General features: G+C 47.0%; 1 protein-coding gene across 2 annotated transcripts in view; it reads right to left on the bottom strand.

Annotated features, from left to right (window-relative positions):
• The window catches only part of LOC135817115 (transient receptor potential cation channel subfamily V member 5-like), a 19,292-nt gene extending 14,893 nt beyond the window's left edge, over nt 1-4,399 (bottom strand). The window contains exons 1-4 of one of the 2 annotated variants that reach the window (XM_065330236.1): nt 4,082-4,399; nt 3,405-3,687; nt 1,809-2,107; nt 730-1,043 (exon numbers count right to left, since the gene is read on the bottom strand). In XM_065330236.1, the coding sequence (XP_065186308.1) occupies nt 730-1,043; nt 1,809-2,107; nt 3,405-3,580 (789 nt within the window). In that variant the 5' untranslated portion in view covers nt 3,581-3,687; nt 4,082-4,399. The remainder of the gene's footprint in view (nt 1-729; nt 1,044-1,808; nt 2,108-3,404; nt 3,688-4,081) is intronic. The other variant, XM_065330237.1, reaches the window with a different exon arrangement.
• Nucleotides 4,400-15,676: the final 11,277 nt, after the last annotated feature.

Here is a 15,676-nt window from a genome sequence, read left to right as displayed (position 1 = left end):
GAGAGAGAGAGAGTGAGAGAGAGACAGAGACAGACAGAGACAGAAAGAGACAGAGACAGAGACAGAGAGAGACAGGGAGGCACACAAAAATAGACAGTTACAATATCGAACTCTGAAATACAAAAATATGCTCAGTTGGGAAAGGACAGAAGGAAGTTCATTCACTATAATAGCTTACTGTAATGTGAACATAGTATTATGCTTGCACCGGGCTCTACAATGTATTTGGCATGGCAATTTTTAATACTACTGAGCGCCTTGCCAAACATGTGCAGGGTACCTATGTAGAATAGTGTTTTGTTCTTTTGACAAAGTCAGGGTATATTCTAGGACGAATTTCCAACCGGTTACGGTCCAATGAAGAGTCGGGGGGTGCGGGGTCCCCCCGGAAATTTTTTTCTTAATACAACCCAAATATGGCACTCGACAGCAATTTAACAGATTTCTTGGTGCTGGAGTGTAGCAAAGATATAAGCAGCTCCATTCACCCACAGAAAAGTACAGGCGGTTGGAACTGATTTGTAACTTTTCAACTGGTCGCCAACAATTTCAACCGGTCGAAAACCGGTTGGGGCGGTTCTAGAAAATTCCCTGAAAGTGTAGACTGGATGCCGCTGTATCCGTAGTGAATGTACAACCAGGATTGTATTTTCTTTGCAAGTCCAAAACATAGCATGTCTGTATTTGGCCATGCGGACAAAAACAAGTTTAATGTATGGCATACTCTACCTGTTGGTATGCACCACAGCTTCCAGCTACATCATCAGCAGCAGCACATCCACTCCTGTAGTAGGTTCCCCTCGCTTTCATTGCATTGAGCGGGCTCAGTGCCTGCTCAGAACCACCATTCACCCGTTTCTGGGCATACAGTGGCGTGAGGAAGGCCAGCAGATCATCCTGCTCCGGTGGCGGATCAGGGAAGACGGGAAACCTTGTGCTGTCGCAGTTCAGGCTGCCTGCTTGCCATGTTTCCAGCTCATCAAGACAGGACCAGAATGAAGACTGAGCAGCATTGATCACAGCAACATGCAGCGCACTTTCACCTGTAAGCAATACAATGCAGTGCAACAACAACAACAACAACAACAACAACAACAACAACAGAAACTCAATCACCAGACAGCAAGCTGGTTTGACCTTGTCAGGTCTCACCAAACTAGAAACGAACAAGAGTCGGTGAGACTTACTTTCCTCATTCATAGGCATGACAGGTGTGCAGATGCTTCCAACGATCGAGACAAAATGGCACCAGATTTACCTCCTAAACTAACAAGTAGATCACACCTCACAGAAACGTCCGGCAGGATTCTAAACCTACTGATCAATAATTCTTACCACCAACTTGTCCTATCGCTGAAGTCGCTCCAACCTCTTCTTCACCTTGTGCTGTCTGCCTTTCTCCCTCAGTCTAACTTGACCTCAGGCTCCGTATACAATGACTGTTAGATGCTTGTAAGATACAACTGAGTTGTATCTTCTGACGCAGGTATTATTGATAGTAGTCTTTGTCAGGAAAGGTGCTGCAAACATGTGACCACCTTTCCATCATTAGACATTAGTTTGATCCAACTTGCTCCAATTACGGAAGTGCAAACTTTTGCACATTACGTGAGAGAAGCAAGATGAGCTAACCAAATCTGGTTCCCAACTAACAGATGTGAGTGCAGCATAATACCTGGCTCTTAACTGGATTTGACTCATCTCTCTAATGTGCAAGACTGGGTAGGTGCTAGCAGAGTATACGCATAGCGTGGACTTGAGTCAATCACTGGAAGAAAGACACGAGTAGCAACGCTATTCGCTATTACCTTCAAACATCCCATGCGGACTTGACCAGTTGAGAAAAGACGGGTTGAGTTGATACAGCGCCCTGGTCATGGTGACATCATTGCGTAGTACAGCAGCGTGGAATGACGTCATCCTTCGGCCCACATATGTACCAAGGTCATTGTAGATGACATGCTTGGTGCATTCTTCAGAGGGTGTAGGATTGGCTGTATTGCGCAGTTCAAGTTCACGATCAACGAGGGAGGATAGACGAAGGACTGCTTCTTCCTCATTCTTGCTAGTAGACTTCAGGACAGCGTCAAACAGTGGTGGGTTACAGCTGCATCCAGCATACACACATGTGTACCCACACACATACACACACACACACACACACACACACACACACACATACACCTTTGACGCCCCATCTCCAGTGGAGATGATAGGCTACTGAGTTGGGCAGTACTGGATGTGACGCTTCAAATCGCCACTTCTACTAAACGCTCTGCCGCATGCGCAGTGAAAATCTTTCGGTGCAGGGGGGAGGAAGACGATGTTGATGGACCTGCCTGCGCCATTCAGGGCGATCTTGTGCGAGCCGATACCACTCGGACTCCGGAATATCCAGTGAGCGCAGATCACCGACAATCGTGTCTCGCCAACGCTTCTTTGGCCCATGCCGTGGTCTGGTTGCCTCGAGCTCCCCAAACAATACTTCTTGAGGAATCTGGGCCGCATCCATACGGGCAACATACACACACACACACACACACACACACACACACACACACACACACACACACACACACACTACTACTGCTATTGCTTCAGTTCTACTATGTACAGCTATCCTATCGGGCCACGCCGCTCCCAGAAGTGGGAGACAACGACAAGAAGAGAGAAGAGAAGAGAGAGAAATCGCAAAGTCAACAGAATTGGGCATGGCGTTGCAAGTCCTGTGGCCTTGAGAACCGCCTTTCGCAATGCACACACACACACACACACACACACACACACACACACACACACACACACACACACACACACACACACACACACACACACACACACACACACACACACACACACACACACACACACACACCTTGAACCTTGAGCCCTGAACTTGCCCATTGCCATATGCAATGATAGCGAAAGGACTAATTCGGCGGCAACCGGCAGAAAAGGTTTGTGGCGCTTGAGATGTGAGATTGCCGGGACGGCGACCCGTCTTCCCGCAAGCACAACGATACTCTGGCACACACACACACGCACACATGTATACACACACACACACACACATGTCCTTCCTTCCTTCATTGTACCACTGCCATGTCCGGCTATGTGACCCCCAAAGGGGCAGACTCGGATTTGTGCTGTCCATCAGGGTGCTCGACGGGAGTGTCTTATCGCGTTACATTCGTGGCGACTCTCATCCTGCCGTCGACAAAAACTACGATGGCATGTATACACACACACACACACACACACACACACACACACACACACACACACACAGAGAGAGAGAGAGAGAGACCACTGGAGACACACAGACACACACAGGCAGAACAATCCGAGATCTCTGCCCAGCTGAAAGTGGATAGTGTCACGGGGAATGATTCAATATAGCTTACGGTAGGGTGTCCAGTTCTGATGATTTCCTGCTGTTCATGCTGAGTAGTGATCTGTCTGCATGTCCAAAGTACAGCCAGTGAAGTGCCCGGTGACCTCTGTCCAATAGCCTGTGCATACATGTGGTGTTCCCATGGTGATTTCTACCACCAACAGGCACAGCAGAGTTGCATTCCATTACTGCTGCTGCACCGTACTGCTGCACCGTACTGCTGCACCGTACTGCTCATATAGTGCAGTCACTGTTGTAGTGAATTGCCAGTCAACACTCTGCTGAGAATACCACTGCCAACACAATCATGTACACACACACGTACACGTACACACCAGAAACACACACACACACACCACCACCACACACACACACACACACACACGCATGCACACACCATAAACACACACACACGCACACACACCACATACACACACACACACACACACATGCAGGAACATACGCATACATGTCATGTACAGACATGCAGGCACGCACGCATACATGTCATGTACAGACACGCACACATGACTACTCGTGCGGGTGTAGTGCACAACACCGACACAGTCATTAGGTTCTGAGCTGTACAGGCGTATGTGGACATTCCCTCAGACATAGTTATCGTGGTATGCGGGGCCGTCACAACTCACAAGCCAAGAACAAACAGTCTTTCCGAAAAACCCTTACCTCCGAACTCCACCGTCGTCAGGTCCAAATTGTTTTGCCGAAGAAACTAACGTGCTGCGTGACAATCATACACTACACCGCATTTATACTGGCGTGACGCTATACTGCATTCCCACTTCTTGAACGAAGGCTTTCGTAGCCAGGAGTATTGACAATTCCGTAGCTCGTCGAAAACCTCCCTCCGACGCGCTATTGAGATACAACCAAGTATGTTTTGGAGAGAGCATGGCTATGAGCTAGGACTAGTTCAGAGCTCCATCGAGCTCTTCAAATTACTAAATTTTCCTTGGGAAGTTACTCAGCTGCATGACTGTGCAAGAGCGCAGCGGTAGAGCTACGAGTAGATCTACGAAGCAGCTGCGCGGTTACCCGATCGACGAACCCGCTAGCGCTGCCAGCTACTGGGTCTGGACCGTGATTACCGGTCATCCGCGTCCGACACTGCATGCATGACACAGTCACTGACTACTGACTGTTACTGTTACTGTGTTAGCATGGTTAGTGTTAGGGCATTGGGTCCCTGCCCTGGCCGGAACTGCTGAAGCTTCAACAACACAAGCTGCTGAAGCAAAATACTTAGACCGCTTCATTACCATTGATTACAGGCCGCATCCATCATGGATATGGTTGTTGTGCATGTGACCACTGCAGGCACTGGCCACCATCCTTCCGTTAACGCGTTCCGCTTCAGCGAACCGCGACGAGCAGCTAGAATGAGCACTGAGCAGTCGCAGCTGAAGAACTACAGTCCTGGAAGGCTGGAAACTAAACTTTGACTTCTTCAAGAAGAAGCGCAGCTGATTTTTTCGGGCAGTGTGACCATGGTGACTTCAACTGCACTTTCTCTTGCCCAGAGTCTTGGGGAATACACGTCTGTAGAGGGGACGGTTTCAAATAGGACATTGGTTGCAAACCGGAACGGACTCAATATTCACTTTCTCTCTTGGTATTTTGACTAGAAAACATATGTCACAGTGAGACTACGATGTGTTATACTCCGAGCCAAAATTTCATGGCTCTGCGATGACCAGAAGCGCCATATCAAGCAGGTGAGTTTTTGACGTGTTGCTTCGCACTGCGACTTGAGTTTTACGACTTTCGAAAAATCAACTTCTTGTCGCAGGTAAACAGCGGCTCGCCTCTCGCCAATACAGCACCGCATACCAATCAAAACTAATGGAAGCACACACAAGGCTTATTGTTACTCTGTACTGGCCGTCGTGGAGCGATAGCAATTACCTAATTTCAGACCCAGAGTGAATTTGACGTGCACTCTAAAACGTGTCCGGTTTGGAGCCACCTCTGATTTGAACTTTTTTGAAGCGAAAAATTGGGCAACTTGGAGGCAATGGGTCAACACAAAGGAGTGGCTCAGTTCGATTGACTCTGGCCCCAGAGCAAACTTCAACATGCCAGTTTCCTTCCACAAACATATTTCGAGTGAAAAATCAACGTTGATGATCCGTTTGGGTCTATACAAAGCGTCCCAGTATCGAGCCGTCCCCTCTACTGTACTGTCTGTACTGTCTGTACTGTCTGTAGACATGTGGAAGAAGTGTGTTAGTAACAGTACTAACACACTTCTTCCACAGTGTTACTGTAGAGTGTAGTTAGGCCTTATTAGTAAGTTAGGGTGTGACTCTGTGAGTGTGAGCCCGCCTCTCGGCGCCGGAATTCCGCGGGAGTGCAGCTCAGCTCGTGAAACCGGGCGGTTACCCTGACGAGCCTGAGCAACTGCCTGTCCCTGGGGGAATTTGCGGAAAAAACTCTCGAAAATTTGCGCAAGAAATTGCGGCAGAAAACAACAAAAAATGCGACGAGAAGTGCGGATTGATGCAGAACTTGCCAGGAATTCGCGGAATTATTCACAGAAAATTGCGGATTTGGGCCAAATCTCGAAATTTGTTGCATCGTATACATGACTGTATCTACTCCGGAGTAGTACGAGTCATACTGTGCAAATAACCTACAGGATCATGGAAAGCACTGCATGAAACATGTGAGATATAGTGCAGAAAACAACAAAAAACGCGGGAAATCGCGGATTTTGCTGAAAATCGCAGGTTTGGACCAAAATCGCGAAATTTGTTGCATCCGTGGAATCGCGATTTCCTGGAGGGACAGAACTGCTGAAGACAGACAGTACTCGTAGATCTACTCATCACTGCCGTCAGTAGATCTACTGAGTACTGGTGAGGCGGCGTGGACTCACGATCACGGAGTCAGTTACTACTACTACTACAGCTGCTGCTGAGCAGTGCCAGTAGATCACTGTGTTTACAGTATAGTATTAGTACTAGGGCTCAAACGGTCACGGTTTTACCCCTGACGGTTAAAGGGGAAGTTAAGGCAAAAATTAAAATTTCACCAGTTGTAGTCTTCGGGGTGCAGAGTCGAATGGTCGTGGTCCAAGGAAGCTGAGACTCTCCCTTCCTACTCGAATCCCAATCGAACTCGCGCACTTCCACCGAAACTGGGTGACTGCGCCCTACTAGATGGGGATTTGTATGCAAAATGTCACTAAAAGCGCCATTTCGTTCTTATAAAAGCACGGATGACCGCGATTGGCCCATATGTTGTAGTCTTTTGGACGCTGAGTCGACTGGTTTTGGTCCGAAAAGGCTGCGATGCAGCGTTCCTCCTTTATTCCCAATCGAACATGGTTGAACAAGCGGTCACGTGCTCCTGCGTACACCAGTCACCTGGTCACCGTGCCTGCAGGGTACAACTTACTAGCCTGTTTGACCTTTTTTGGGTGCAGTCCAGTCACTCGAGTTGAACTCGAGTTGAACCTTGGTGTGAAAGTTGTCACCTGCTGGCGTGGTGACCAGGTGATTTGGGCACCCAGGAGCACGTGACCGCTTGTTCAACCATGTTCGATTGGGAATAAAGGAGGAACGCTGCATCGCAGCCTTTTCGGACCAAAACCAGTCGACTCAGCGTCCAAAAGACTACAGCATATGGGCCAATCGCGGTCATCCGTGCTTTTATAAGAACGAAATGGCGCTTTTAGTGACATTTTGCATACAAATCCCCATCTAGTAGGGCGCAGTCACCCAGTTTCGGTGGAAGTGCGCGAGTTCGATTGGGATTCAAGTAGGAAGGGAGCGTTTCAGCTTCCTCGGACCACGACCATTCGACTCAGCACTCCGAAGACTACAACTGGTGAAATTTTGATTTTTGCCTTAACTTCCCCTTTAACTGCTAAGCTAACGGTCGGTTAACCGGTTATAACCTATAAGCCACGGCAATCCTGCGGACTCTTTTTTAACCGTATATTTGACTATTATTATTATTATTATACGCATTCCCGCGTTGAAGTGTAGCAGCAGTATGCTGCGTCCACAGCTTCGCTTATGCAGAATGGCTTGGGTGAGAGGAGAGGGGAGAGAAAGCAACAAGGCAACCAACATCTATGAAATTGGTCACAATAACATGAAGAGAACCAACCTACATACATGTACGCATGATTGCACAAGAATGGAGACGACCAAATATAATGGCTATAATCATTGTGCCACAAAACCGGTACACAGGAGATCTGACGACAATGTAACGAAACATAAAACTCAGTTACTCAATACAGGTTCCACTAAATTACAAGAGAACAACGCTACAACGTTAGAATTGCCGCTAAATTATCGCAAGTGTAGAGAACGAGTCCAATACAAATGAAAACCATGAACAGACTGTCCCGAAGTTATTTTGGGAACAAATTGTACTACATGACTGTACTTGCTGATACTGACGCTGACGGAACACGAATTTGAGTTGAATACTCACGAAGTCTTGTACATGCACATCATTATGCGCCGGTGTTGTGGAGTAAGCAGGTGCGTCAGTCACCAATCCAGCTTCAGCTCCACGCTCGCTTCAGCAGAATGTTGCCCGCGTTTGCTTTGCCTCCACACGGATAGACGACCAGCGCAGAGTCCCGCAGCTCCGTGGCCGTAAGGTCTTGATATTCGCCGTTAGCGCCGTCAAGTCTCAGTCCACCTCTCACACCAAGCCGCCCTATAAAAATCTTTCTCTCTCCATTGGAGTGCTCCCCAGTTGCGCGAGGAGACTAGAGAAATTCCTCCGGTGAGCGAGGAAGAAGAGCGGAGTTACCCAACTCAACCTAACATCGCAGCAGAATATTTGACTATACTCATTCAAAAAATGTACCCTATTCAGTACAACGCACACTTGTACATTCTCTTGCATGCTCATTCATACATACTCTCACACCAAGAGACCAGATATGACCGAGTTGACAGCCCAGAAATTGCGTACGCGTGCGACAGCCCGCGAAAGTGCACACTTTGCAACGACCTGATACTTGAAAAATTGACTGAAAAGTTACTGCGTAACCGTTATCTTTATCGGTTTTAATCGGACTAATCGTTTGAGCCCTACTGGCCCCTAGTTTACAGACCTACTCAGTGTGCAGCAGAAACCAGGCCAGGGGGGAGGGGGGTGAAAGCTTTCAGTTCACGACTACTCCGTGCACGGGGCACTGTACTGTGACTGTCGCAGAAGCCCAGGCCTGGGCGGTCCCTCTTTCGAACTCGCACGGAAGTAAGTTAGTAGCGCCGGTACTGCGGTAGACTGGGCCATAACCGACTACGGGCCATGCGTGATACTACTCGATTACTAATACTACTAGCGGGGAGTAGTAAACTCCCTGCTACTAGTCGCCTGATGTCAGTGATGATTGCATTGAGCAAGAAACTCCGAGTTGCGACAAATCTGTAAAACTCCATTGTGCCTTTTGTGTGTATTACCATGGTTACCAGGGTGTATTACCATGGTTACCAGGGTGTATTACCATGGTTACCAGGGAGTAGTGTATTTTACTACTCGCTGGTATTACTAATCGATGTATCTACGCCAGGTGCAGGATCGGGGAGTACATCATTACATTATAGTCAAGTCCGGTATAGTAGATCTAGAACTACAATCAATCATGACTCCGCTAGTACTGTACTGTCTGTAGTAGATCTACTAGTCCTCGATCTCCACACAATCATGGTGACAATCACGTGACTAGATCTCCTCGGACTACGAGCTACACTGAGTAGAGGACGAGCAGTGTGTCCCGTCTTCCACAATTGCTTTTACAATCATGTAGTACAATGACTATGTCGTGACTGTCTATGGGGTTGTGTACTGGCTACAGGGACGTAGACTGTCTACTGGATTGGTCAGCTAAAGTACTGTATGGTACTCCATGGCGTCATATTGTTTTTATACATCAATTTTAGGCTACAGTACTAGTACTGCTATGGGGCTGTTAAGTGATGACGTCACAGTTCCTTCGATACGCATAGCAACGATCCCACTGGGGACAAACAAAAGTAGCGTCGTCTCCACCGAACCAGTTGTCAGTGGCAACATATAGGAATCGTGTACATTTCTTCGTTTCTTCTTTGCTGTTTTCAGTGAGTGTTTTGTTTTCTCTTTGTCCTTGATCTCGACGGTGTTGTCGTGCTCATTACCTTACTAAGACGTCTCTTGTGACTGTAGCCAGTGTCACGGAGAATTTTATTGGCGTGACGAGGTAGATCGCCGAGATCGAGCGTGAAAAACGCTCTGCATTAGCAGCTCCTGTAGAATGTCTTCTGGGATGGCGTATCCATGGTCAACAAAGCCAAGGTGCAAGACAGCATAAGAGATCGTGTAAACGATGTGAACTCCAAAAGGTAAGCTCCTGAACGAGTGGAAAGATATGTGTATTTACAAACTGAGCCGCAATCAGCGAAAACGACCCTTAGAGGTTTCGTAATTTTTTCAAGAAAAAGGTCGATTTGTGACGTTCAACGATTTTTTGATCGCGCTGCGAACAGCGCAAAGAGTTCTTCTTGATCTCCTTGCTCGAATTTATTTGAAGTTAGTTGAAGTGGTGTCGAGTGGCGACTCGAGTGTTCCTTGATCTTGTTGCGATGGCTGCGGACGCCAGAGCTTTTCGCAGAGCACACGCGGCAGTCATTGTGTACAGCTAGCTCGAGCCTGGTGGGGAGTGGATGCTGAAGTAGCCGCTGAAGTTCCGAGTGAGGATGAGACGTTCTTTGGTTCCGACATCGATGTCGACAGCGAGGCGGAATCGCAGCCGTCATCTCCTGCTGCGTTGCGGCTCAAGGTGGTCGATGACTCGTCAGAGTCGGAAGATGAGGAGTCATCACCTGAGATAAATTCTGAGCCTGGGGCTAGTGACGGCAGCGACGTCGTGTCGTCAGCTGCGCAGGAAGAAATGGAAGACATTGCGGAACGACTCCACGCAGGATGCAGCTGCAAATAAGTCGATCATGTCTCCGCACTCTTCCGCAATTCTTTGTCATTCTAGCTGCTTACTGCACTATTTCAAAGGTATTCAAGCTGCCTACCCACCTTAGAATGCCGAATATTAATTGTACACATACATCGTATACTAGTACATAGATTGCACCAATTTGGAATACATCTTGTATATTGGCGTATACACCCGGTTTGAATCGGAATATTGAACTTTTTCTTGGCTGAGGTCCTTCAGTAGATGTGTTTCAACAAATTTCTAACCAAAAAGGAATTTTGAAAATTTTGACCCTAAGGGCTGTTTTCGCTGGTTGAGGCCCAGTTACTCTCTCTTCATCCATCGATTGCCGCTATGCATTGCATTTTGTCTTCACAGATAATCTGGACAAATAAAATTTGGAGAGTGCAATCGTGCTTGGGACCCATCCCAATGTCATCACATGGCTGTGGTGACTAGTGTATACCTGTACCTGGGAGAGTTTTTCCTCAACTGGGACGGAGTGTAGGTGGATGGATTATGAGAAATGCGAAGATGTGGAGTAAGTTGTGTCGAAGAAATGTGTAACGAGAGAGCTTGGAAGCTCAGGGCCCTACGCTATGCTTTTATGCTTTTTTGCCTAGCTCATCGTACATGTTATAAGAACTGATGGAATTGTCTTTTTCCGTTCATTGGCCACATCACTGTATTGCAAACACGTTTCAATCGGTTTGAATATTATGAGTTAGGCAAAAGTATTTGCAGAATTTATTGCGGATTGTTGTTTCTCTAATAATCATCTACTTTTGTTTTGCTCCTTCTTTAATTTTTATCTCCTTATATTGTAAATCAACAAATTTTGGCCGATGAGAAATAGAAACCTCTCGATTAGAGAGGTTAAGATGCACGTTATTTCCGACGTGGCGCGCAGTTTCACGTCAAATTTGAAATCGATCGGTATTTTTGCTCTCACATGCATCCATTGCTCAATCATGCATCATTTGCCTATATGACAAACGTTGGCCTGCGATTTACTTTGGCCGGTTGGTACCAAGCGGCGAAATCAGCGAAATTATATTCGCCAGCGAACATTAGTTGATTTTAATACAGGAATCGGATTTTCTGGCCTTTTTGTAGTAATACATCTACATTGACCTGTTGAGCCAATGACGACGCCGAATGCATGGTTGCCTGTGGAGCACATTACATAACTTTACAGTCTCCTAAAATACGTATCCTGTCCGACGGCAAAAGAGGCTGCAGATTTAGTTTTTCTGCGCGTCGACGGGATGTCTGCGACGCGAAAGTTCAGCTCGCGTTATTTGGCTCGCACGTCGAAAAAATCAACGCCAGTGACCTGCTGCTCACGTCGAAATTTGGACATTACATAACTTTACAGTCTCCTATATAAATACGTATCCTGTTCGACGGCAAAAGAGGCTGCAGATTTAGTTTTTCTGCGCGTCGACGGGATGTCTGTCCTGACGTTTACTGGGACCGGCGCTGACTCTGCCGATCACGGCGTTCTGGACTCGACGGGATGTCTGTCCTGACGTTTCCTGGGACCGGCTTAGACTCTGCCGATCACGGGCGTTCTGGACTCAACGGGATGTCTGTCCTGACGTTGCCTGGTACCGCCGGACTCTACCGATCACGGGCGTTCTGGAGTCGACGGGATCTCTCTTCCGACGTTTCCTGTGACCGGCACTGAATCGCTCGTTCACGCTTATTTTGGAGACGACGGGATCTCTCTTCCAAAGTATGTTTATGCTGACGCATCCTATCACCTAATCGGCGTCTATTCTAATTTAATTTCCTCCTCGTCTCCCTATTTCTTTCCAAATCCCACTCTACATCAGGGAGTCGTGTGCATAATACGACGAATATTGGTACGGTACGGGACAGATACAGGAGCCCGCAAATATTGTGGACAGCTGTTATGTACAATCCTGTAGAGCCTTTGTAGTCACAGATACGGGACAGATACGGGATAGCGCCAGGCGTGACACAAACAAACAAACAAACACACAAACAAACAAATACCAAATTAAAGCTGTGTGGACCCTGGCTAGCGCCAGACGTTACTGAAGTAACGTCTTCTGCATAGCTACGGGAATAAAATAAAATTTACTTTACGCTCAAACATACACTGTACATGTACATGTAACATGATAATGATTCCATCTTCATATCTCCGCAACAGGTACGCCATACGCACCGAATACATGGTGTGTGTGCAAGCGCGCGCGCGTACATGCACACACTCTCATGCGTGGCCGAGTTGGCCGGATGAACAGACCACGCATTTGCACGAGGTGTCCATCATGTCATTGGAATGCTGTATTTTATGACTTTATTCCAAAATAGTATGTCTTGCCCTGTCAAATGGAGTTTGTGTCTATGCTCAGCGGGTATCGGGCCACGACGCCATACTGCAAGTCAGCGCTGGAATTAAAATAGCACTTCATGGATTATTTTTACTAATTTCCTTTGCGTTTACATGTACTTTGTTGAGCCCGTGGTTTCATTTCTGTGTTCTGTTATGATTGGCCTCTGGAAATAATCGGAGTGGATGTCATTTTTGTCATATGTGTGTGCCTTGTGCAACAGGTTCAAGGCTAGATGCACTTCACATTCGGCGTGCAATCTCGGCGCCTGGGACCTGATAACGTCTTGGTTGGATGGGTAATCAAGGATGATACTACTCGGCACACCAATGTACATGTCAATGTAATTTTTACTTTTTCAGAGCTGCACTATTTACGGACGAATGTGTCTGTTAGAGAGGAAATAAATAGTATTCACAAACAAGTCCCACTTATTGTTTCTGTTCGTAAAAGGAAATTGCAATTTTTGGTCATATTGTTCGTTCCGGCTGTTTGTCATTGACTGTTCTTCAGGGTTGTGTTGCTGGAGGTCGTGGCCGAGGCAGGCCCAGAATGTCATGGCTTGATAATATTATTTCATGGACTGCACTGGACGTGCAGTCCCTGCTCGCTGCTGCACGCGATCGATTTTTATGGCGGTCGCTTGTTCATACTTGCTCTGGGACGCCCCGACGGCCTTAGGGCTTGTGATGATGACTATTTACGTCTTGATGCTTACTTCGGTGCTAGCGTGTTTCCCCCGGATTATTTCTATCATCATGCGTGTTCTTGGGCTGAGCGAGCACATGCACGAGTGTGCAGCTATAACCCCGTGTATCTTTGGTTACACTTTGTTCTGCAATGCATGTACCAGGGAGTCGTATAGACCCGGGAGGCGACACGCGCATCACTTGTGCACAACCATGATCGACTCAACGATTCAAAATATTACGACCTGCTCGGTGTGGGACAAGTCCGTACATAGGTCATACTCATAGCGGGCGGGAAATCCGTACATAGCGAGAAATCGTCGTCTTCGTCCTTTCGAGAACAATTGTGGTCAGACTTTCGATCTCCATTGCCGAAATACAGCCATCTGTGGCCATCGCTGAGGAGTTCACTTGTTCACTGTACTGGCTTACTCACTGGCTTTGCACTGCCACTCGAACTCTGAGGCACTTTGACCACCTAAGATGAGGTAATCCTTTCTTTACAAATTGCCTCAATATTTTCTCACCTTTAGGGCAATGAAGTAAATTCTTTCCTAATGACTAACTTTGACAGACTAAGTTGCCCTGTCCCAGTGATCTACAATACTTATAATGCACATTTGTGAAATATTGGACGAATCCAGATAAACGAAATGACTTACATTCGAAGTTACATTTTCCAAAGTTTTCCTTCACAAATAGTCCCAATTTGTTCTCACCTTTAGGGCAATGAAGTAATTTTTTTCCTCATGACTAACTTTGACAGACTAAGTTGCCCTGTCCCAGTGATCTACAATACTCATATTGCACATTTGTGAAATATTGGACGAATCCAGATAAACGAAATGACTTACATTCGAAATTACATTTTCCAAAGTTTTCCTTCACAAATAGTCCCAATTTGTTCCCACCTTTAGGGCAATGAAGTCAATTTTTCTTCAGGACTAACATTGGCTAACAAAATGGCGCTGTCCTAGTGATCTACAATACTTATAATTATTACACATGTGAAATATTGGGAGTCAGAGTGAGGAAATGGCCTAAATTGAAACTTGAACTGTTCTGCCATGTTTTATGCAGTAAACGCAGGGCTGAGAGCCCGCAAGAGCCATCCCGGAAGATCTTGTGCGCCACCAACCAAACCTTCGGTGAATGTTCACAAGGTTAGAAGCTCGCACAGATAACACAAATTGGATGCTAATACAATGCACTCAGGAATGTGTGCAAATACAACAGAATTAATTCCGAATAAAGTCAACAATAGCTGCCCCAACACAGCGCTAACAACATTCCGCATTTTCCATATTCGAGTGGAAAGAAAACGCTGCAGTGGAGAGTCCTTAGAAAAGACTGAAAAATATCATCATATCGCTGCACGGGATCATCCTTATAAGTTATAACGTCAGCTGATCGTACTGTGGTGGATTCATACGGCGGTAAATACACACCTGTCCATGCACACTCTCTAAACTGAAAAGTTATTCTGGCACAGAGCTCTCCTTCCCACCACCACCATCATCAGTTCACATCTGGCGCCTAGTGGATGTAGGGTGAGTGGTGTCCGATATAGCATGCTGGTACATCAGGTAGCGCATGGTTGATTCATACGGTGGTAAATACACACCTGGCAATATGGCGGTAAATACACGCCTGCCCAGACACGCTCTCTAAGCTGCAAAGTTATTCTGGCACAGAGCTCTCCTTCTCATCACCACCACTACCACCACCATCAGTTCGCGCCTGGCGCCTAGTCGATGCATGGTTAGCGGTATCCGACATAGCAGGCTGGTACATCAGGTAGCGCATGGCACATAGAAGATGACACAGCAACGACATAGCTTGATTGCGACGTACGTTTCGTCACGGCTGGACTCATCAGGCAATCTTCTTCTTAGATGTCTTCACAAGGAGCTTGACTCGGGAGAATGAAGTTGAAGACTCCACTGCAAATGTACTTATGGTTGATTCATATGGTGGCAAATACACACAAGGCAATATGGCGGTAAATACACGCCTGCCCAGACACGATCTCTAAACTGCAAAGTTATTCTGGCACAGAGAGCTCTCCTTCTCACCACCACCATTACCATCAGTTCGCGCCTGGCGCCTAGTCGATGCATGGTTAGTGGTATCCGACATAGCAGGCTGGTACATCAGATAAGGCATGGCACATAGAAGATGACACAGCAACGACATAGCTTGATTGCGACGTACATTTCGTCCCCGCTGGACTCATCAGGCAATCTTCTTGTTGGATGTCTTCACACGG

The sequence above is a fragment of the Sycon ciliatum genome, chromosome 5, assembly GCF_964019385.1.
Source record: "Sycon ciliatum chromosome 5, ocSycCili1.1, whole genome shotgun sequence".
In the NCBI taxonomy this organism is placed as follows: domain Eukaryota; kingdom Metazoa; phylum Porifera; class Calcarea; order Leucosolenida; family Sycettidae; genus Sycon; species Sycon ciliatum.
This window is presented reverse-complemented; position numbering and strand designations above follow the sequence as displayed.